This window comes from Mya arenaria, chromosome 8 (assembly GCF_026914265.1).
Source record: "Mya arenaria isolate MELC-2E11 chromosome 8, ASM2691426v1".
Lineage (NCBI taxonomy): Eukaryota > Metazoa > Mollusca > Bivalvia > Myida > Myidae > Mya > Mya arenaria.
This window is the reverse complement of record NC_069129.1, coordinates 53,287,054-53,310,087: the sequence shown is the minus strand read 5'-3', so window position 1 is coordinate 53,310,087 and position 23,034 is coordinate 53,287,054. Positions and strand designations below refer to the sequence as shown.

Genomic DNA, 23,034 nt, shown 5'->3' with positions numbered 1-23,034 from the left:
ATAATTTTATCAAAGTCGCAGAAGCACTGCTTGATTCATCAAACAAATCCTCAGATTTCTGGAAACACATAAAAACATCAACGCTACGCAAAACTCCGTAACACGGACAATACAATAAGCTGTATGAAGACATATTGGACAAATCAAACTTTCTAAACACCTTTTTCTAATCACAAAACAGTCTCGAAAGTACCAATCACCAAGTTCCTTCCAGCACAGATAGATAACCCCAACTCTTTTTACCTATCTTCTAATGAAGTGACTCAATTGAAGTTGAAGATTGCCTTCGTATTGCAAAAACGGTAAAGCTTTTGTTCCTGAAATCTCAAAAGGACTGTCGACTGCGCTTGCAAATCTTTTTAAATACTCGTTGCGTACAGGGGGAAAGCACCTCGCCAATGGAAACTCGCTCATGTCAGTGCATTTTTAAAAGAACGACCCTCGGGACGTCTGCAATTACAGACTCATTTCCCCGCTGAGTGTAGTAAGGTCAATGAATGCATTATTCAACAGTGGTATAATGTTGAATGAAACAAATCTTTAGAAATTTGTGAAAACAAGACAAGTTGATTAACTATACGCACAACCCTCTGCTTTAAGGTGAGGATAAAATCTAAGACAATAGTAATTGGTGACCAAGTGTAAGTGTTTTACCTAGTTACCCAATTTCTTTTAGCGTAGTACAATCCGATGGATGCTCGCCATTGGTCTTGTTCAATACCCATGTTTTACATGGTAATATTCAGAATAATTAAATATGTATAGACTAGTGATGCATCAAGCGAAGTGACCACATATAACTGAATACCCAGACTTATATATATTACTGAAGTCACCAGTTTGTATTTATACAATAAACCCCCATGGACAGGATCAACAGCAAATCATGTTCAGTAAAATATTGCTCAAGTGTACAACTGTCAATCCAATCAACACGTCTACATAGTTATTAAGATATCGTAGTGTTTGAAAATCGGACTCCATTTGCAATCGATAATCGAATCGAATCGGACCAAGCATTATGATTTACTATCGTACAATAATCGAAAGTTCATAATATCAGTAAGCAATACATTCTTTATACATATTTTCATCATGATCATTTAATTTGTTAAACCTGGAATCAGTAAGTGTGATTTGCAACAGTGAGAAAATTTCCATAACCTTTTCTGTCTTTAATAACTTAACGAAAACACATAACAACACAACACATGCTTAATAATTGCACATTAATTGCAAAATGATGCACACCGCATCAAGAAAGTAATCCTAACATGTTATCCATGTAAAACCATATTACACATTTGTGAACCAGCTTAACATTTAATAAACTTTTATATTGAACATTTCATCAGAAAACCTTAATTTCATAAAACGTTCACAAAAAAAGGTAAATTAATTAATTACAAACGATACCAACAAAGGTTTTAAAAACAGAATGCAATGAGCCGGGATCACCGGTATTTGCAGGTAAGACCGGACCCACTACACCATAGAAACAGGTTATTGAAGAAGGTTTTATGAAATATGTAAACAAATAAAAACAATTTGTAATTTTGGGAGAGTTTGTAAGTTTTTAAGCAAAAAGTGTTTACATTCAACGCATTTGTGCAAGAGAGTGACCTCCCATGTTAAAATGACTTCAACGAGAATTTACAAGAAACAAATATTGACATTAACTCGACTTTTACCTAAACAAAAAATACGTAGTTACCGGAAGTAACATTAGCGACATCGATTTAGGACAAGCACTATCGATTGTCGCCGACAAAGCATTGTCAGCGATGATATATCGATTTTACTCGATTATCGTTTCATCACTAAGATATCGTATACGGGTATAATTTCTGGAAAAAAAAACTATATCTCCTCGGCAAGCTTAAATATGAACACAAATATCTATTCACTATTCGGCCAATTAATACGGAAAGATTAACGTAGAGTATATTGTCTCTTTTTATGCAAATTAAGGCGTACCGTTAATGACATAACGCTCACAATCATAGAAACCAATTACAATTCAATATGAATAATGTGGTTATCGCCTTAAAGTGGCCAGTGAAAGTCGAAGCGAAAGCAAACTAGCTTAACGAGAAACGTGCTCTGTTGGGATATATAGGACAGAAGACATATTTTTTTAGAGGTCATCGTGTTACATTCAACGAATACAAATGCTGTGGTGACAGGAAAAACGAGCAATGCTGTAACTCTTAGCCCAATGCGGGATTGAATTGGTCAGTGGGATTGACTTGAAGGTTGCAGTTATCCGATGTACAACAATAGTCGCATGTGAACTGGCTTGTGTAAACGAAATGTTGGTCGAAGTTAGCACACCTGTCGCTCGATGAAGTCCCATTTAACCAGCGGTCATGACATTCCTGTTGAGTGCCACATCTGAATTGAAATAAAACTCCTCAAAACACCAAATGCATTTATGTAATGTTTAGTTCTGCGAAACTAATTAAGCAGATACGATATTGAGGATCAATATAAGCAATTAAGCTTGTTTAACATATCCAAACAATAAATGATACAAGTGTACTATCAATATTGGCCAATATGTAGCAATTGCCAGCATCATAGCTGGTCAAGACACTCGTTTCAATATAACACTAGAGCCTGCTTAATACCAGGTGATACTATTGCTGCAGAAAACCTTCTATTTTGATATTAATAACAAATGCCGTTCAAAGTCAACGGCTTAAAAGACAACAGTTGGACACTTTTAGAAAAGTTGTTGTATTTTGTAACTTTCCAGTACTTTAGTTTTACAACTATTAATTACAATATACTTGGCACTCAAAACAAAACCTCACATCCACTGTAGACTTGACTATTTCTTAGTTTCTGATGATTTAATAAACATTTTAGAAGAAACCACTATAAAGCCCGGCTATAAAACAGACCACTCACTGGTATCAATTAGTTTAAACACGTCGAAGATAAAACGAGGCCCGGGGTATTTCAAAATAAATAACTCTGTCTTTTTAGACCAAATTTATCAAATCAGCATAAAAACCTGCATAAAAGAAACGGTTAGTAATAACACCGAATGCAATGCAAATACGCTTTGGGAACTGATAAAGGGTTCAATAAGGAATGAAACAATCAAGTTTACAACTCATCTTAAAAAGATTAAAAATAATGAAAAAACAAAACTACATAATGAAATACAAGCATTAGAAACAAAACTCAATACGAATAACAAAAATGAAATTGATCAAATATCTGAAATGATCTTAACTAAAAAACAAAAACTAGATGAAATAACACAAATTAACGGTATAATATTAAGAGCTAAATCAATTCACGCTGAACACAACGAAAAGAACACGAAATAGTTTGCCAACCTTGAGAAGAAACGCGCTGAAGGAAAATCAATAAAAACTTTTAAGGTTAAAAACGAGAGAACAACAGGTATAGAAAAAATCTTAAACGAGGAAGTGCGATATTACACAAAATTATACTCTACAGATAAACAAAGAAAAAAAGAAAACATGGAACCCTTTCTAGAAAACCCTTACAGAACACTTAACGAAGATGAAAAACATGCATGTGAATGCCTTCTGACCAGTTACGAATGTGAACTAGCCCTTAAAGATATGCAAAACAATAAAAGCCCGGGCTCTGATGGATTAACTGCAGAATTTTATAAAACCTTTTGGAAAGACATACAGCAACACCTTATTAAATCATTTAACTACTAATTCAATACTGGACATTTAACACAACTTCAGAAACAGGGATTAATAACACTTTTACCGAAACTAAATAAGGACCTTTATGAACTTACTAACTGGAGACCCATTTCTTTACTAAACGTAGATTATAAAATAGCAACTAAATCCCTAAACAGTCGAATAAAAACAGTGTTACCATCAATTATAAGTCATGAACAATCTGGGTTTGTTAACGGTAGATATAAAGGAGAAAACGTTAGGGTAATTTTTTAAATCATAGAATATTTACAAGAAAACAAAAAAACAGGACTTTTATTTTTTGCCGACTTTGCTAAAGTTTTTTACAGTTTAAACCACAGTTTTATCCTTGAATGCATAAAATCATTAAAGTTTGGGCCAGATGATTTAAAACGGGTAACTCTATTCTACAACAACATTCAGAGTCTGACATAATAATGGACACATATCGCAGTCATTTGGACTCGAAAAAGGCGTTCGACAGCGCTGCCCATTGTCGGCTACATTGTTTATAATTTGCTCACAAACACTATCTAACTATATTGCACTAAACGACGACATAAAAGGAATTAAAATTAATGACAAAATTATAAAGCAAACCTTTTTTGCCGATGATTCAACATTTTTCAATAATGGTGACAAAAAATCCTTTGAAACACTCGTACAAACCCTAGAAATGTTCTCAAAATGCTCAGGCCTAAACCTGAACACCAATATATCAATTATTATGAGGGTGGGATCATTAAAAAAACTCAAATATACAATTTCGTAATACCAAAACATTTGTATGGACATCTGATTATGCTACCACTTTAGGAATTACATTTACAAGTGACAGAAATGCAAATATTACAAGAAATATTGATAAAAAATTCAAGAAGTTAGAAACGTATTAAAACAATGGCAGCATAGAAAACTGACACTGATGGGAATTAAAATGTTTGCTTTACCTAAGCTCATTTATCCATTTACTGTTCTAGCTAATCCAACTAAACAAATGATAGATGATATAAAAAATACATTTTTGATTTTATATGGGATGGAAAACCGGATAAAATAAAAAGAATTATCCTTTACCAAGACTATGTACACGATGGACTTAAGCTTACAGATATAGAATCATTTTTGAACTCAATTTAATCATTATGGATAAAAAGATATATAGACCCGTCAAATAACGGAGACTGGAAAGTATTCTTTCATAGAAAACTAAACAACTACGGTCATGAACTACTATACTAGAATCAGATTTTGATCAAACAGTTATAAATTACATAAAACCAGAAAGAACTTTCCTAAATGATGTACTAAAATCCTGGTTAAAAATAAAAACCACATTTTATGAAGAAAAGTCGAAAATAAATGTTAGTAAAACAATAATTTGGAATAACAAAGAGATAAACCAAAACGGCCACACACTATATTTTAAAGAATTGTGTCAAAAAGGCATACAATTCTTCGAACACATATACGACTACAGGGTAAATGAGTTTTACAGTTTTGAAGAAAAAAAAAACCCTTAGGCCACAACAAATTGATCATTTGTTCGTCGGATTTGCCGCACCTAAAATTCGAAAAACGAAAAAAAAATAAAAAAAACTTTTTTTTGCGCCCGCACTTACTATTTGGCCGCGCATATTTTTTAATTTTTTTACTTCTGAATTTCCTCTATTATCTGAAGTTTTTTTACTTAAAATTTGAACCTGCAGCGTCGACTTCGCCTTTTTTGAAGGTATTTCCATGCTTTACATTCTCCGCGAGCAAACTTTTCTCGTGTCAGGACAAAATCAGGTCCGGGTAACCGCAAAACAGCCGATATTTGTTGACAGTCTTTTTTGTCGGGAATATTTTGCAGGACGCACCGTTGTTATCTATTTCCGGTATTAATTTGCAGGATACTTTCAGTTTTCGTACACATATAAAAATACACATTTTTAATTGAAAATCAGTGTCATAGTCAATGGATTATAGTCTTCAGTAAACAACAACAGTTTCACAGCGTCGAAGGCAATAATTATTTATGTGTGTTTTAAGTAATTCATTGTTTTGTACTCAAAATTTAGTGTTAAATAATAACTTAATCAGATTTTGAGTGCAAAACTTATATTAAAATACACGGACACTCGACTTACAACAAATGAACATGTTTTCGTGAGTTATTTTTTAAATTCTAAAATGCATTTCTCAGTTTTATACTCGTAATTGTTAAAAATAGAAGGACTTGTAAATGTTTCAGAAACAGTCTGTATTTATGCACCATTCAATTGTAACCATGCCCCCCCCCCCGGGGTTGGCTGGACCGAAAGTCAAAGTCCCCTCTATTCCCCGGACCTTGGGGGTCGTGGTTACAATTGACTAGTGCATTACACATACATGTACAGTATAAAAATAACATCAGTAAAATCAGAAAATAAAACCTTTTATAAGTAAAATGACTGTTTTAATTTTCTCAATTCTTTGTTCTTATCCACTTGTTTTCTTTGATCGATTTGTAGATTTGTAGTAAAGTGGCCTGTTATTAAAGTGGCCTGTTTCTTACGGGCATTGAAGCTATGGAGGGTGTCATGATTTTTTTTTCAAGGCACGGACCTATAAACCATTGGTTCGTGGTAAAGGCGAGGTCTTGAAAGGGAAACATCTTTATTCCACCACCTGCTCTAATATAATGACCGGTGCCACATTTGCAGATTTGTTTAATACTGCTTCAATTGTGTTGTCCCGCAATTTAATCGGCAGTGTCTTAAGTAATAGTAAAGCACTGGATCTTATTGCCATTTGTTATATATTGAGACAGATTTTCATGTGATACAATCAAAACCTTTTCATTTATATTTAAACTAAGAACCTATGTTTGCAATTAAAAAGCATTTCTTGACATATTGCATGATAAATTTAGTAAGAAATAAACTTTTTAATTTTTATTTTATTTTTCGCCTTGCGCTCGCCTCTGAATTGCCTTAAATTTAAAAAAAAGTATTTTAATTTTTTTTTCGCTCGCTCGCTCCTACGTTTTTTGGGCAAAATCCGTAGAACAAATGATCAATTTGTTGTGGCCTTATACGACACAAATAAAAACAATTTCTAAAATATTTGACACTAGTTAATTGTATTCCAATTCATTTAAAAACGAAGAATAAATTCGAGAATATCAATCAAAACAGACCCAAAATAATTACAGATAAAATAAAGGAATCGAAATAAACAAATAAGTTTCTGTATTCGACACAACAAAAAACAAAATCAAGCCATCATCAGAAACTAAATGGCAACTAACATTCCCGAATATAGAAAATATCGGATGGATTTTTTTTATATAAAACAATTTATATAAGCTCGAATGATACATCATTACGAAGTTTTCTATATAAATTTTTACTAAGAATAATACCCAAAAATACATATAGAATAAAAAATTCTAACTTTTGTAGCATACAAATCAAGACAATTGATCACTTATTTTGGAACTGTCAGAAAGTTAAACCACCATGGAGTGCCTTTAATGACTTTATTAAACAACGATCGATAAATATCGTTATAACGAAAGAAATAGTATTTTTCGGTATCCATATCAAATTTAAACACACACCAATATGTAATTTTCTTAATGAAATTTTATATATTCTCAATGAAATACCGAAACACTATCCCATCATTCAATGCCTTTTTACAATACTTAACTCTTAGACAAAAAATGAAGGAAATATCGCAACCGTAACGATAGATATCATTACCACACTCTCAAATGGAATGTATTAAAATAATAATAATTTTAAGATAATTAAGAGACCGATTATATACAGAACCAGAATGCATATAAATAGTATAGATTCCTTTTTTACACAACCACATATAGAAAAATCATCAATAAGTAAAGGGGAAGTGTGAGTGTGTATGTGTGTGCGTGTGTGGGTGCGTGTGTGCGTGCGTGCGTGTGTGTGCGTGTGTGTGTGTTTTGTTTTTTTGCGCGTGCGTGATTAGTTTTTGATATTCTGAAAATATGAAACAATATAGATAAACTGTTGATTTATAATGTGTTTGAGATTATCATTCAGTTATTATAAAGATTCGGGAAAGGGGTTGGTAACAGAGAAACGCTGGCAAAGTATATTTATGTAGGCAACAAACAAATTGCAAACTTAAACGAAAAATAACTATGTTCTAAATTCTACAAGGCGGCGTCAAATTCTACTAATATGTATGATTGTTAACGTTCGGTAACCATTGGCACCCATTTGATACATTTAAGGCTACTGGGGATGTAAGAAAGAAAAAGGAACAAATAGCGGACACACAGTAACGACAATGTTATGATAAGCCCTACGTACCTTCTATCTACTGTTCTCAAGGTATCTTCGCGGTTTGTCAGCTCATTTATGCAAAACTGTTTGTCTACAGGGCAGGTAACGGATTTGATAAGGTTCTCACAAATTGCCAATGGTCCCGCGCAGACAAAACATGACCCTTAAATGTACATTTCATTTTCATTAATAACTGAACCACAAAATGTGCAGGTAATGTTTTGGAATAAACCAGTGCATTAAAAATAAAGATGTAAATACATATTCACATTACAATGAACAATAAAAGTAAAATTTTGACTCTACGTTTCTGTATTTGCAAAACAATAATATTTAAAATAATTTACCTCATCCCTTTAAAGTGATTAAATTTAACTTAAGTCTTACTATGTGTAGTTGCAATGGGCACCGAGCGACTCTGGGTGTCTGAAGTAAGCGAGATGTGTAAGGTTTATGATGTTTATAATTATTAATTAATTAAGTAAAATTATTTAAATGCAATTCGCTACATGATTGTCATCATGAGTATATGTGAAGCAACTCCAATCCCTTTTTCCATTATCTAATTGAATTATGCCCCTTTGTCAAATGAGAAGAATGGGCAGAAATCGACCTCTATAGCAGTGGTATGCCATATCGAAACGTGCATGACGCATTACAGGAATTTGCTAAGCAATGGTTTACAAACCTTCCATTTGGACCGCTTTCGATGCTACCAAACCACTCACAAGGAACAACCACGCTGCATGATCAGAAAAATGTACACATACACAACATTAGCATACTCACTTAATATTTCTAAACAACAAAAACAAAAAAAACCAATTTGTATTCAAATGTCTCAAAACGAACATTAGCGGGACAAGAACAGTATCGCTGAAAATAAAGAATCTTAATTTAACCAGATTTTGAAACAAACGAGTGAACTATTCTCGTATATTCAATAATTCAGTTCAAAGCGACACAACATTCAAATATCATTATCTTTAGACCAATCAGACAAATGGTAATGACCTTACCATTATTTTCTAAAAAAGTGCAAGTCCACACATTAATATAAAGGAAACAATTGTTGAAATAAACAATATATTGAATTTATTTTTCGTACAAACAAATTCCGGAAACAAGTGATTTCATTACCCTACCACACGACACAAAGTTAACCAAAGCTGTAAATTAATAATTGAATAAAATAAAATAAACAACAAAAACGCTGTCGACGGAACACCTACGCTCATCTATGGAGTGTAGTCGAACAACAGACATAAGTCAACAATTATTAAAGCCAGAGTTATGGGCGTTGCTTTGCGGGTGTTTTATTGTTCTGAAGACATATTAACCTTTACAAGATTTTTTTATCATTATTTACCTTGAAAGGGTTTCGAGTTATGGCTACGGCTAAACGGCTAAACAGATGCAATACAACTCCGACGCCGTCGACGCCGTCGTCAAAAAGCTACGATAATGACAGGAATCGTTCGACAGACAAACAAGTAAGAATGAATATGAACCGTTGTCTAACAGCCGAGGAGTAATATTGGTTTGGTCGAGCAACATATCTTGTATTGCTTTTTAGGGGCCAATATTTCCCTCCTGGCTATTAAAGGGACTGTACACCAGGTTTTTTGTAACAAATCTCAGGACAATTATTTAATGAAATGTTTACTCTTTGATATCATAATTGTTGAAACACATACCGAATCGATTTGGAGACCGGGTTTGAACCGGTGTCGCAAAAATTGCAGTCCAGTGCTGTATCCACTGTGCTACGAAGGTTACTCTACATGGAATATTTAACTATATACCTCTCATGGTCTTATCACATGATAACATGGACTAGCAAATCACGCATAAGGAATGAATTCTACTAGGAAGACATAACTAGTAATATTTTTTAATGGAAAAATACGAAAAAAAACGTTAAAAATAAATTAATTGTAAACTATGTGGTACTTCAGATAGTAAGTTGTAATGCATTGTACACATCGATACCAAGGTTATGTCAGTTTTCGACAATTTTCTTTGTTTCCGCTGTTTTATCGTAATGAGTACAGTCCCTTTAACATCTAAATACAGTACAGGTCAATGAAAGTTTAATTCTTTTTATGAAGATATCTATATAAATACATATCAAACGTTTTACGTACGAACGATTAATCCGAACATGACCAGAATAAGCGGTATGGCAATATGGTCACTTGGAGAAATAAATAAATTCAAAGCTGTACACTTTCTTATCTCTTATTGTAACTTGCCGAAAACAGATATGTACATGATACCAGATAAGGGAATAAATGGTCAAATGTATATAGATACAATGCATTGAAACAATGTAAACTTTATGGACGAGTACTGCGGTCAATATCGCCATCATAAGCTTGTTAGAAAAAAACATTCGATGAGACTCACATCGCCAAGACTTCGCAAGCTTGACAACACATACATTTGCAGGGATCACATCATTTTGATATCGTTAAATGTACTTCTGTCTTGGATCGGTCTGTGGACAAAATTTGGGGCAAATACTGGTTTCCGATATCTCAGACTAACACTGGTCCTAATATGTATAAATAAAGGCCTGTTTTAATGTGCTTGTCTCAGCAAAGATAAAATCAACTTGGAAGTCAGTAAAAACAAAATAATCATATTAATGAATACATTCATTCAAGTACAGCCAGACATAGAGAATGATTCCAGAGATAACTCCTTCGTTACTTCACAGTTATACACACTAATAAAGGGTAATATATGCACTGCTATAATATGAACATTATTAAATCATTGTATAAAAAAGTGAATTAAACGGGAAAGAAATACAATTTCAAGCTACGGGATTAGTAAGTGATCCGATATGGGATATACGGGGCAAAGGAAAACAAAACGCTCGAGTCCAAATACATGGTTTCCTGCGCCCCGTTAATCCAAATGCGGGTCACCTACTAACCCCGTAACGTATGTATCACGTCGACATCCTATTTACTCTTTAATAGGTTTCATTTATTCATCGGAATATTAATCGGAATAGGAAAATAGACGCCATTTTGGTACGATATAAATTTGGTTAACCAATATGGAAAAATATTGGGTCACCGCGTGACATGTCCTGATCCATTGGTGTTGCGTCATTTATGTTGGAGAGGTGATATACATTTGGGCCCGGTTGTTCAAAACTTTCGTTAAAATACTTACGCTTACGCTGACATGTAAGCGTTAACCGTTAGTGTTAACGTTAACTTACGACATCAGCGTTATCCTGTTGTTCAAAAATCTATCGGCGGAAGCGTTAGCTAACACTGATGTAACGCTTACGTGTTGGCGTAAACATCAGCGTTAGCTCACTTCCTGTTTGTATTTCCATATTCCTTTCCAATTCTGTGGTCTAATGTGGCGAAAATAAATTTAAACTTACCCCATCCACTTGAAGGCTTAGTCCAATTAAAATGTTAAACTTTCATAACTTAGTCACAGGCAGTGGTGCATTTCATTGTTCTAAAGTTTAGTAAAGATAAAATGAATAATGACATATTAGATGTGTTTTTTTTGTTAACCAACCGTTATACGTTAAGGTATATATACCATTATATATATTTACACATATATATATACAGGTTGTCGACGTGAACATATATACATAAAATTACGTTGACAACTAACAAATTTTCTCGATTTTTTGTCCGGTATCCGGAATTCCGGGGTTCCGGCTTTGTAGGGATTTTTTATATTGAAAATAGAATGTGAAAACCGAGACTCTGAAAAAAGTCCGGTATCCCAAGGCTTCCGGTTTTGTGGAGTTCCAGCTTAGTGAGTGTCTACTGTATATATATACCAAAAATCTACAATTGCTTCTAAAATCCGTTGTTGTTTTTTTTCATGAATGTCAAGGCCATGTTTTAACCACAACGAAAATATTGTGGAACAATTATTTGAGGTAACATTACACTAAATATTCATGTTAACTGAATTACTTGCCCTTAACTAGGATATCAGTTGAGCTTTTTTAATGCCGTTGATTTAATAATATTTTATTGCATGAGAACACATTTGACAATGAGAATATCAATGTAAATTTAAACACAATATTTATAGCGACATTAAGCATGCAATGGGATTGGGCCACGAGTTATGACCTGTGAATTGAAACAGGTTGATCCATTAAAGGGGCGTCTCATCAGTAGGGTTCAGCGTCCGACCATTTCTTATTTACCGACTTATCTGTGTCGTAATTTCAAGCGTTCAGATGATGTAAACAGTGGAAGAAAATATTATTTAATTAGATAAATTGGATTTAACACTGTATTTGTGGTGGCTTCCTCCGCTTATGGTAAACTACCGATATGGAAATAGGAAAGTGATTTGGTCCACCACATTGTCACATTGACAGTGCATTTCTGGAAGCCCAATCTGTCATCATGGAGATATTTCACCTCAGGATCATTTATACAGCTAAATACTCTGCAATTATTTGGCAACCATATTCATTTTATAGCCTGTTTATGATTTAGTTTGGTACTGTGAATAAATGAGTAGGTAACACAGTCACAGGTACTTAAAACACTGCGCTTATGTATCAAATGTTTCGACAGGTGGTTGGTGATTCAACTTGCAGTGACCAGTCAGAGGATAGTATCAAATGTCAGGGACAGTATGATCGACATATCTTATCAATTCACCACCTCAGAGCCAAACACACTTGCTCGCTCCCGGACTGACACCGCCTCTGACCGTTAAGTCTTACGTTGAAAGTCTCCGGCAAGCAGCTGTACAATTGATTCACTGATATCAAAACAGTAGCGGCATCGCATTTCTAAGTCATCACTTTTCATGTAGATCGAAAGAAATAATTTAATTATTTCTTTTCTTCTGTTGTTGAGAAAAGCACTAACTGTGTCAGCCATTTTCAACTGACTATTTAACGTTAAACGCTAGACCAACGTTAGAAGAGTCGTTAAGTTAACGCCTACTTAATCGCCGTCAGCGCAAGTGTTAATTTCGAACAACTCATTTAATTCTAACGTTGACAGCGTAACATTTAACGATGAGAGTTAACGTTAAATCCTTAACGAGAGTTTTGAACAACTGGGCCATAATATGATATCGCAGATCTTGCGAGCATTTTCCCACGATTTGCGGATAAAAACAACCAACAAAACAAAACGACGAAGCGTTTGATGATATTATCATTGTTTAAAGGCGATTTATTAAAACGAATATTGTTGCTACAATATGTTTTTTAGTTTTTTTTACATACCTTTTAATTAAATAGCCATATCTATTTTTGGTGTTGTCGTCAAGCAAAACATCAGCTATACCTCGAAAACTGTTCAATTCTCACATTAAAAACACATGTAAAATATGTATCTGGATATTTTTTTCGAGTTTTGCTCTTCGCATTGTCATTTTAAATAATTAAAGTGTTATTCATAGTTCTCCAAATCGCTACTCCATTTAACCAATGTCTTATTTGATATCGAAACCAATGTCTTATTTGATATTATCTGGAAAAATAACCATTAATGGCAGGACACTAATATCAAAGAAACCGTTCCATAATTCCATCGTTGATACTATGGACATCCCTGTTGGTCAGTCAAAGAAAGGAATATTGTAACGCCTATAAGACCATAGTTACAGTGGTTACACTGGCTTATTGTAAGGCGTGTATGCTGAAAATTGTGTTACATCGGTTACATCGAAAATTTTCAAAGTTCAACATCAAAAATCGAGTTTTCAGGTCGACATATGATAAGAGTTATGCAGTTACATTAGTTACAATGAGTTACAGCAAAGTTTCTGAAAAGTTTGAAAAAAGTGTTTGTTTTTTCTATCTGAAATAGCGGGTTACGCGGTTACATTGGTTACAACCGGTTACATCGGTTACATCGAAAATTTTCATCAAAAATCGAGTTTTCAGGTCGACATATGATCAGAGTTATGCAGTTACATTAGTTACAATGAGTTACAGCAAAGTTTCTGAAAAGTTTGAAAAAGTGTTGTTTTTTTCTATGTGAAATTGCGAGTTAAGCGGTTACATTGGTCACAACTGGTTACGTGGTTTCATCGAAAATTTTCATCAAAAATCGAGTTTTCAGGTCGACATATAATCAGAGTTATGCGGTTACATTAGTTACAATGAGTTACAGCAAAGTTTCTGAAAAGTTTGAAAAAGTGTTTTTTTCTATCTGAAATAGCGGGTTACGCGGTTACATTGGTTACAACTGGTTACATCGGTTACATCGAAAATTTTCATCAAAAATCGAGTTTTTAGGTCGACATATGATCAGAGTTATGCAGTTACATTAGTTTCAATGAGTTACAGCAAAGTTTCTGAAAAGTTTGAAAAAGTGTTGTTTTTTCTATCTGAAATAGCGGGTTACGCGGTTACATTGGTTACAACTGGTTACATCGGTTACATCGAAAATTTTCATCAAAAATCGAGTTTTCAGGTCGACATATGATCAGAGTTATGCATTTACATTAGTTACAATGAGTTACATTAAAGTTTCTGAAAAGTTTGAAAAAGTGTTTTTTCTATCTCAAATAGCGGGTTACGCGGTTACATTGGTTACAACTGGTTACATCGGTTACATCGAAAATTTTCATCAAAAATCGAGTTTTCAGGTCGACATATGATCAGAGTTATGCAGTTGCATTAGTTACAATGTGTTACAGCAAAGTTTCTGAAAAGTTTGAAAAAGTGTGTTTTTTTCTATCTGAAATTGCGGGTTACGCGGTTACATTGGTTACAACCGGTTACATCGGTTACATCGAAAATTTCCAAGTTCAACATCGAAAATCGAGTTTTCAGGTCGACATATGATCAGAGTTATGCAGTTACATTAGTCACAATGAGTTACAGCAAAGTTTCTGAAAAGTTTGAAAAAGTGTTGTTTTTTTCTCTCTGAAATTGCGAGTTACGCGGTTCCATTGGTTACAACTGGTTACATTGGTTACATCGAAAATTTTCATCAAAAATCGAGTTTTCAGGTCGACATATGATCAGAGTTATGCGGTTACATTAGTTACAATGAGTTACAGCAAAGTTTCTGAAAAGTTTGAAAAAGTGTTTTTTTCTATCTCAAATAGCGGGTTACGCGGTTACATTGGTTACAACTGGTTACATCGGTTACATCGAAAATTTTCATCAAAAATCGAGTTTTCAGGTCGACATATGATCAGAGTTATGCAGTTACATTAGTTACAATGAGTTACATCAAAGTTTTTGAAAAGTTTGAAAAAGTGTTTTTTTCTATCTGAAATAGCGGGTTACGCGGTTACATTGGTTACAACTGGTTACATCGGTTACATCGAAAATTTTCATCAAAAATCGAGTTTTCAGGTCGACATATGATCAGAGTTATGCAGTTACATTAGTTACAATGAGTTACATTAAAGTTTCTGAAAAGTTTGAAAAAGTGTTTTTTTCTGTCTCAAATAGCGGGTTACGCGGTTACATTGGTTACAACCGGTTACATCGGTTACATCGAAAATTTTCATCAAAAATCGAGTTTTCAGGTCGACATATGATCAGAGTTATGCAGTTGCATTAGTTACAATGTGTTAAAGCAATGTTTCTGAAAAGTTTGAAAAAGTGTTGTTTTTTTCTATCTGAAATAGCGGGTTACGCGGTTACATTGGTTACAACCGGTTACATCGGTTACATCGAAAATTTTCAAAGTTCAACATCGAAAATCGAGTTTTCAGGTCGACATATGATCAGAGTTATGCAGTTACATTAGTCACAATGAGTTACAGCAAAGTTTCTGAAAAGTTTGAAAAAGTGTTGTTTTTTTCTCTCTGAAATTGCGAGTTACGCGGTTACATTGGTTACAACTGGTTACATCGGTTACATCGAAAATTTTCATCAAAAATCGAGTTTTCAGGTCGACATATGATCAGAGTTATGTGGTTACATTAGTTACAATGAGTTACAGCAAAGTTTCTGAAAAGTTTGAAAAAGTGTTTTTTTCTATCTCAAATAGCGGGTTACGCGGTTACATTGGTTACAACTGGTTACATCGAAAATTTTCATCAAAAATCGAGTTTTCAGGTCGACATATGATCAGAGTTATGCAGTTACATTAGTTACAATGAGTTACATCAAAGTTTTTGAAAAGTTTGAAAAAGTGTTTTTTTCTATCTGAAATAGCGGGTTACGCGGTTACATTGGTTACAACTGGTTACATCGGTTACATCGAAAATTTTCATCAAAAATCGAGTTTTCAGGTCGACATTTGATCAGAGTTATGCAGTTACATTAGTTACAATGAGTTACATCAAAGTTTTTGAAAAGTTTGAAAAAGTGTTTTTTTCTTTCTGAAATAGCGGGTTACGCGGTTACATTGGTTACAACTGGTTACATCAGTAAATCGAAAATTTTCATCAAAAGTCAATTTTCAGGTCGACATATGATTAGAGTTATGCATTTACATTAGTTACAATGAGTTACAGCAAAAAAGTGTTTTTTCTATCTGAAATAGCGGGTTACGCAGTTACATTGGTTACAACTGGTTACATCCGTATTATTTTGTATCAGTTGAAACGGTTTTAAGATGTTCATGAGAAGGGCAAGAATGTGTTAGAGGTATACAACCGAAAATTTTAAGAACGCAATTATATACTGCAATAATAACCTTACATTTGATAGTGGTTGGTCATAAATTTAACATATCATTAATCAGTAAGCTATGATATCAAATGATATACTATATGAGGGACATTATGGGTATCATCATTTAACACAGTTACTAATGGCTCGATGAAATAACAAGCTAAGTTTGATGTACTTAGTATTTATTGTATATACTATATATTTTATATACAGTTTCGGATACTTTAATATGTTTATTTTGTAACGTCATCAATTTTAATTCGTACCCAAGTAGTAGATGATAGAAATAGTAGCTGAAATATATTATATTAGAAAAGATGTGTGTTTATGGACTTCCATATGCTAACTAATCTGGCTCCAATTTTGAACACTATTATGACAGGATAAAGCCAAGCTGACTATTCTTTGTTGTGTTTTAATTTGTTTTACATTATAAAAAGTTTGTGGACTTGAAAAGGAAATTATGACTACTACGATTACGTTAACCTAATTTTTATACAGTAAAATCAAGATTTAGAAAGAAATATGGTTTAATGTAATAAGCTACTTAAGCTTGTTATGGTTTAGAATTTTAGTGAAATTGGGGCCAGGTTTTTTGTATGAAATATGATTTTGGGGTAGAAAAAATACACTTCGTCTCAAATGGCGCGCGAATCCCATTGATTATACATGTCTTCGCGCCGTTAAAGACCGGTTTTGCTTTTTGGGGTATCCATGTAAAACACACAAAAAAATATGTTACATAGCCTAGCGTTTTAAGAGAAAAAGTTGTCAGATGCGCAATGATTAATCCCAGTAAAATATCAATTATTTTGTACCAACATCAATCATTTTCGTAAATCCCGGGTAATAATAATAATAATAATAATAATAATAATAATAAACTACATTTTAGCAAAATAGTATATGAGACAATTATTGAATGTGTTTGTTTCTTTATATCAAGAATCTTTTTTTTAAAGGGTCTTCTCAATTATTGGGGCTTCTCAATCCATGCCATTTTCTCGTATTTAAACGAAGATTTTACTATTATTGCTTTATGCTCATTTCAAGAAAAGCAATTTGATATCAAAGATCTCTACCATAACAAAGAATGACGTGTCATGGGTTTTTACATTGAGTGGCAAAGCAACCCCGTGGGTTATAATTAAAAATGGAACATCGGTCTCATACACTAATAGAAGAAGAATTGTTAATTATGCCTATACTTGTACAACATACGTTTAGAGACTATAAACCATACATTAAATACTTAAACAAATAATATATATATATATATAGAAAAGTACCTGATTGAATATACTGAACGCCTGTTTTCTACGGGAGCCGGACACCGCCCCCCCCCGGGACAAAGCACCTCCCGCACATTTTGTTTAGGTGGACTAAACAACCCTCATCATTTTTACAAGGGGACAAACACCCCCTAGGGTTTTTAACACATTCGACAAGAGTTATTTTTGAACAAGTTTAAGTTTATCAGAAAAAAAATCATCAAATTGGTATAAGGGGTGTTTTGATAAGGGAGAGTTACATCCTTCCTTTTAAAAACCCTTAGACAGTGCTTTGTCCATCTTGTAAAAAAATGAGCTGGAGGTGTTTTAACCGGGGGGAGGGGGGGCAGTGCAATCCACCGCATTCCCTTTAGACTCAACTCAAATGACATTGAAAATGAGTTTCATTTTTTTGTTTAAATGTGCACCTTATGAAGAGCTTAGACGAACACACATTAAAACGTGTTATTGGAGAAATCCAAGAGTTTAATATGCTTTTACTGCTTAATTCTAAAAGAAGAAACAAGCTTAATAATCTTGCCACCTATATAAGAGATGCATATCGAATTAGAAATAACGTATTAAACAACACTGTATGATTTTTTTTCTTTGCATAATATATCCAGGATGTGATGAAATATTATAATTTGTTCTCTTGTTTTTTTATCGTTATGTGCGCATGCACTGCTTAATATTTAATTATCACTTTGTTAATATGTAGCAACTCATACTCTTGTATTGATTATTGTAAAACATTTCTATCTATCTATTTTGTATATTTTTATGATGAGAAACCGTAATGGTTTCAATCGAATAAATTCTGTTCTGCTCTGTTCCTTTAGAGCCTTCTTCACTTCTTCAGCTGGTAGATTTAATCAAATATGTAAAATATAAGGCCCTCGATATCACCACACCTTCGACTCGGCATTAAATGAAAATCGCCCTGGGCTATCTTCTTTGTCCTGTTTTATGGCCCCAATTAGTGGTGACAATTATGCAGATGTCACCATGTCAATGCAATCTGGGATTAGGATTTCGACTGTAAAACCTTTTAACAAAAACAAATTTATTGTGTTAATGAAATCGCAAAACGTCATCATAACAAGAATTCTAAGTAATTTTATATGTACCAAGCATTTCGTCTAAGGAATTATGTGATAAATAATTTAATTAATAGTATACAATTATTAATTGTATTAGCCTCGCAAATCCCTAGTCTGATACTTTAGTCACATACAAGTACGTTTTTATGTGGATATTTGACAATTCTATTTTTTGGAGTGAGTGAGTGAGTGAGTGAGTGAGTGAGTGAGTGAGTGAGTGAGTGAGCGAGGAGCGAGTGAGCGAGGAGCGAGTGAGTGATATGAACAAAACGAATGAATGAATGAATGAAAGAACGAACGAACGAACGAACGAACGAACGAACGAACGAACGAACGAACGAACGAACGAACGAACGAACGAACGAACGAACGAACGAACGAACGAACGAACGAACGAACGAACGAACGAACGAACGAACGAACGAACGATGTATAACATTGTACCTTGTTTGCTAGCACAAGTGCAATAGAAACCTTCAGGATTTTATTGTTGTAAATTGATGCCATTTCAAACAATACAAATCTCCATTTTTTTATTTAGACGCGATAATGATGCACAAGTTTTACAAGATTTCATTTGATTCATATCTGCCAATCGGAATGAAAAGCAGTACTTGCCATTTTATAGCTAAAAAGGACGTGTTTGGTATCAAAATTCTTAGAATGCGCTCAAGCTTTTTATAATACTTGAATAAAACATGTGGTTTTTAATGATGTCCGATAAGTACAAAACTTGAAGTTTAAGTCGAAATGTGTCGGAAACTAAAGAGATTGGTAAGCCCCTCCCCCAATCGATCCGGCAGACCTTTCTCTTTTGAATCTTCTCTCTGATTGGCTGAAGGCAATATTCTGGCATATTGCGATTTTATTAGGTAGCCACGCCCACAAACTTATACGTTCTAGGCATATCAGACAGGGTCCGCCCGGTTAGCTCAGTCGGTAGAGCGTTGGACTGTTAATCGAGTTCGATTCCCGGGCGGACCAGGTCACTTCTGTTGTGATTGGTTATGAAATCCTTTCTACGACCATTCGCACTGTACCACTGCCCCTGGCATGTACAGAAGTTGTCAGTTCCTTTCAGAAGTGAAGGCACCTAGTACTGGTTCACCGCCCAGGATAGGTTTGCGGTGGTTGAACTGACACTCTGGGACCCTTCAATGTGCTCACGCCGGGACCCGGAGTATAAACTACTAACACCACCACCTGTCCCCTTATATTGCCCTTGTGACACCATATGCGCAATAAAAATACAACTATTGTATATTTTAGCTGACAACCTAAATATATAAATATGAGTTAAATTTCATATCTTTAATTGTAAAAGAAATATAGAAATATCAAGGAAATTATCAATATTTTTTCGCAAACAATACAAATTGAATGTTTAGCAGTAAAACAAACATATTCATTTTTTGCATTAGAAAGAAAACCAAAATTTATGAGTTTCCGTCTGAACATCAGATTTATTTATTGGCATATCGGCAAATTTGCCTTGGGCCATGTACAAATATAACCATAAATTATGGCCAAGACGTACAAATAACATGACAAACAATAAACATACAAGCAAACATAAATAAAATTTATATAAGTGATACAACATTAAGCAAAAATTTCTTTTGTATTTACATAAAAAACATTATAATTCTTGTAACTTTTCATTTCTTAGGTTCATAGCATAGAAAACAAATTTTGCAAGATTGTTAACCCGTTTTCGGTTTCTATTTAACATTATGTGCTTAAAGTTAGCCTGAGATGGCCAACTTGACCTTATACAATATTTAATTCTTAATTCTGAGTATGCACTGCAACATAAAAGAAAGTGATATTCTGATTCTAAAACATTTTGCGTACAGAGTTTACATAATCTATCATGTCTATTTAAATTATCATATCTACCAGTTTCTATATACAGTGAATGCGATGAAAGTCTAAATCGAGATAGTTCTTTTCTATATTTTTCGTTGGTTACAGTATCTATGTAATCTTCATGCACAAAGCTCTTTTTATACATACAAAAATATTTCATCTTTGGTTGAACGTAAGATGGCAGTGCAGTATACATCAGAGCCCCGAAATTAAAATTTATTGAATCCGGTTGAATCAAAATACTTCTATATGTTATAGAAGTATTTTGTTTTAATGAACATAAAGACTTCCAAATAAATAATAACTGATTCATAAGAGAATGATTTTCTATTTCATAATATGTTTTTGCAAGCAGTTGAAAAATCGACGTATACAGAATTTATGTTTTACGATCATTTTATTTCTTTGTATTAAACTGATACAAGAAAATTAATATATTCTGTATAAAATGATGTTTACTAAGCCAATAATATATATAATCGCATGGATTGTGTACAAATTGAGGGTGTTAACTCTATGATTCTATGAGGATACAGCTTACTAAAGTTTGAATTACACACACTAACAACACATCATTCAAAGAAAACGTTGTACAATCAAAACAAACAATTTTCTATACTTGATATTACTTTAAACAACATCAACACCAACTTAAAAATTAAAATGGACAGAAACCTTAGCAAGCACGAATGAACATTTGAAATGAAAACGGATATGTAGTTATATACATATACGAACCAACAATTGACAGCACCTTACGTAGTTTTTATTACAATTTCCTATTGGGAATAATACCAACAAATACATTACTTTTTAAGTTCAAACTTGTCGATTTTTCGATTATGTACATTTTGCCATCCAAAGAACATTTATATTGGGAGTGCTTTGAAACACAACAGTTGTGGAACAAATTAAATAATTTTATAGCTTCAACAACAATTAACATCGTAATCAATAAACGTGAGGCTTTATTGGGAATAGTATTAAAAAACAAATACAGTAATATTTGCAACCTCCGTATTGTTTTAATGAATTTTAATATAAACTCAACCAAGTGTAATAATAGGCATCTCTCCTGAAACGCATAAATGATGTATCTAAATTGACATAAGAGAGCAAACAGCGTTAAAATGATAAGTACGAAGCCCACAACAAAAATAGGAACTACTGAAATTAACGTAACAATTATTAAAAATTTAACCTGCTATTTCAGATAGAAAAAAACACTTTTTCAAACCCAAAATTTTACTGTAACTCATTGTAACTAATGTAACATCGTTTACAGTTGTAACCAGTTGTAACCAAAGTAACCACGTAACCCGCTATTTCAGATAGAAAAAAACACTTTTTCAAACTTTTCAGAAACTTTGCTGTAACTCATTGTAACTAATGTAACTGCATAACTCTGATCATATGTCGACCTGAAAACTCGATTTTTGATGAAAATTTTCGATGTAATCGATGTAACCAGTTGTAACCAATGTAACCGGGTAACCCGCTATTTCAGATAGAAAAAAAAACACTTTTTCAAACTTTTCAGAAACTTTGCTGTAACTCATTGTTACTAATGTAACTGCATAACTCTGATCATATGTCGACCTGAAAACTCGATTTTTGATGAAAATTTTCGATGTAACCGATGTAACCGGTTGTAACCAATGTAACCGCGTAACCCGCTATTTCAGATAGACAAAATCACTTTTTCAAACTTTTCAGAAACTTTGCTGTAACTCATTGTAACTAATGTAACTGCATAACTCTGATCATATGTCGACCTGAAAACTCGATTTTTGATGAAAAATTTCGATGTAACCGGCTGTAACCAATGTAACCGCGTAACCCGCTATTTCAGATAGAAAAAAACACTTTTTCAAACTTTTCAGAAACTTTGCTGTAACTCATTGTTACTAATGTAACTGCATAACTCTGATCATATGTCGACCTGAAAACTCGATTTTTGATGAAATTTTTCGATGTAACCGATGTAACCGGTTGTAACCAATGTAACCGCGCAACCCGCTATTTCAGATAGAAAAAAACAACACTTTTTCAAACTTTTCAAAAACTTTGCTGTAACTCATTGTAACTAATGTAACTGCATAACTCTGATCATATGTCCACCTGAAAACTCGATTTTTGATGAAAATTTTCGATGTAACCGATGTAACCGGTTGTAACCAATGTAAC

The 23,034-nt window shown here is 33.5% G+C and overlaps 1 protein-coding gene across 1 annotated transcript; it reads right to left on the bottom strand.

Moving 5' to 3' along the window:
• Positions 1 to 2,138: 2,138 nt before the first annotated feature.
• On the bottom strand, positions 2,139 to 10,170 carry LOC128244775 (uncharacterized). The gene is made up of 5 exons (XM_052962854.1): positions 10,144 to 10,170; positions 8,685 to 8,738; positions 8,384 to 8,422; positions 8,024 to 8,159; positions 2,139 to 2,394 (listed from the first exon to the last, which is right to left on the bottom strand). The coding sequence occupies exons 1-5, from the start codon at positions 10,160 to 10,162 to the stop codon at positions 2,211 to 2,213; spliced, it is 432 nt and encodes a 143-aa protein (XP_052818814.1). The 5' UTR covers positions 10,163 to 10,170; the 3' UTR covers positions 2,139 to 2,210.
• Positions 10,171 to 23,034: the final 12,864 nt, after the last annotated feature.

Coding starts and splice junctions, on each gene's coding strand:
- LOC128244775 (XM_052962854.1), bottom strand. Junction 8,423..8,684: donor GAAAGCGGTCCAAATGGAAG/GTTTGTAAACCA, acceptor CGCTTACTTCAG/ACACCCAGAGTCGCTCGGTG. Junction 8,160..8,383: donor GCCCATTGCAACTACACATA/GTAAGACTTAAG, acceptor TGTACATTTAAG/GGTCATGTTTTGTCTGCGCG.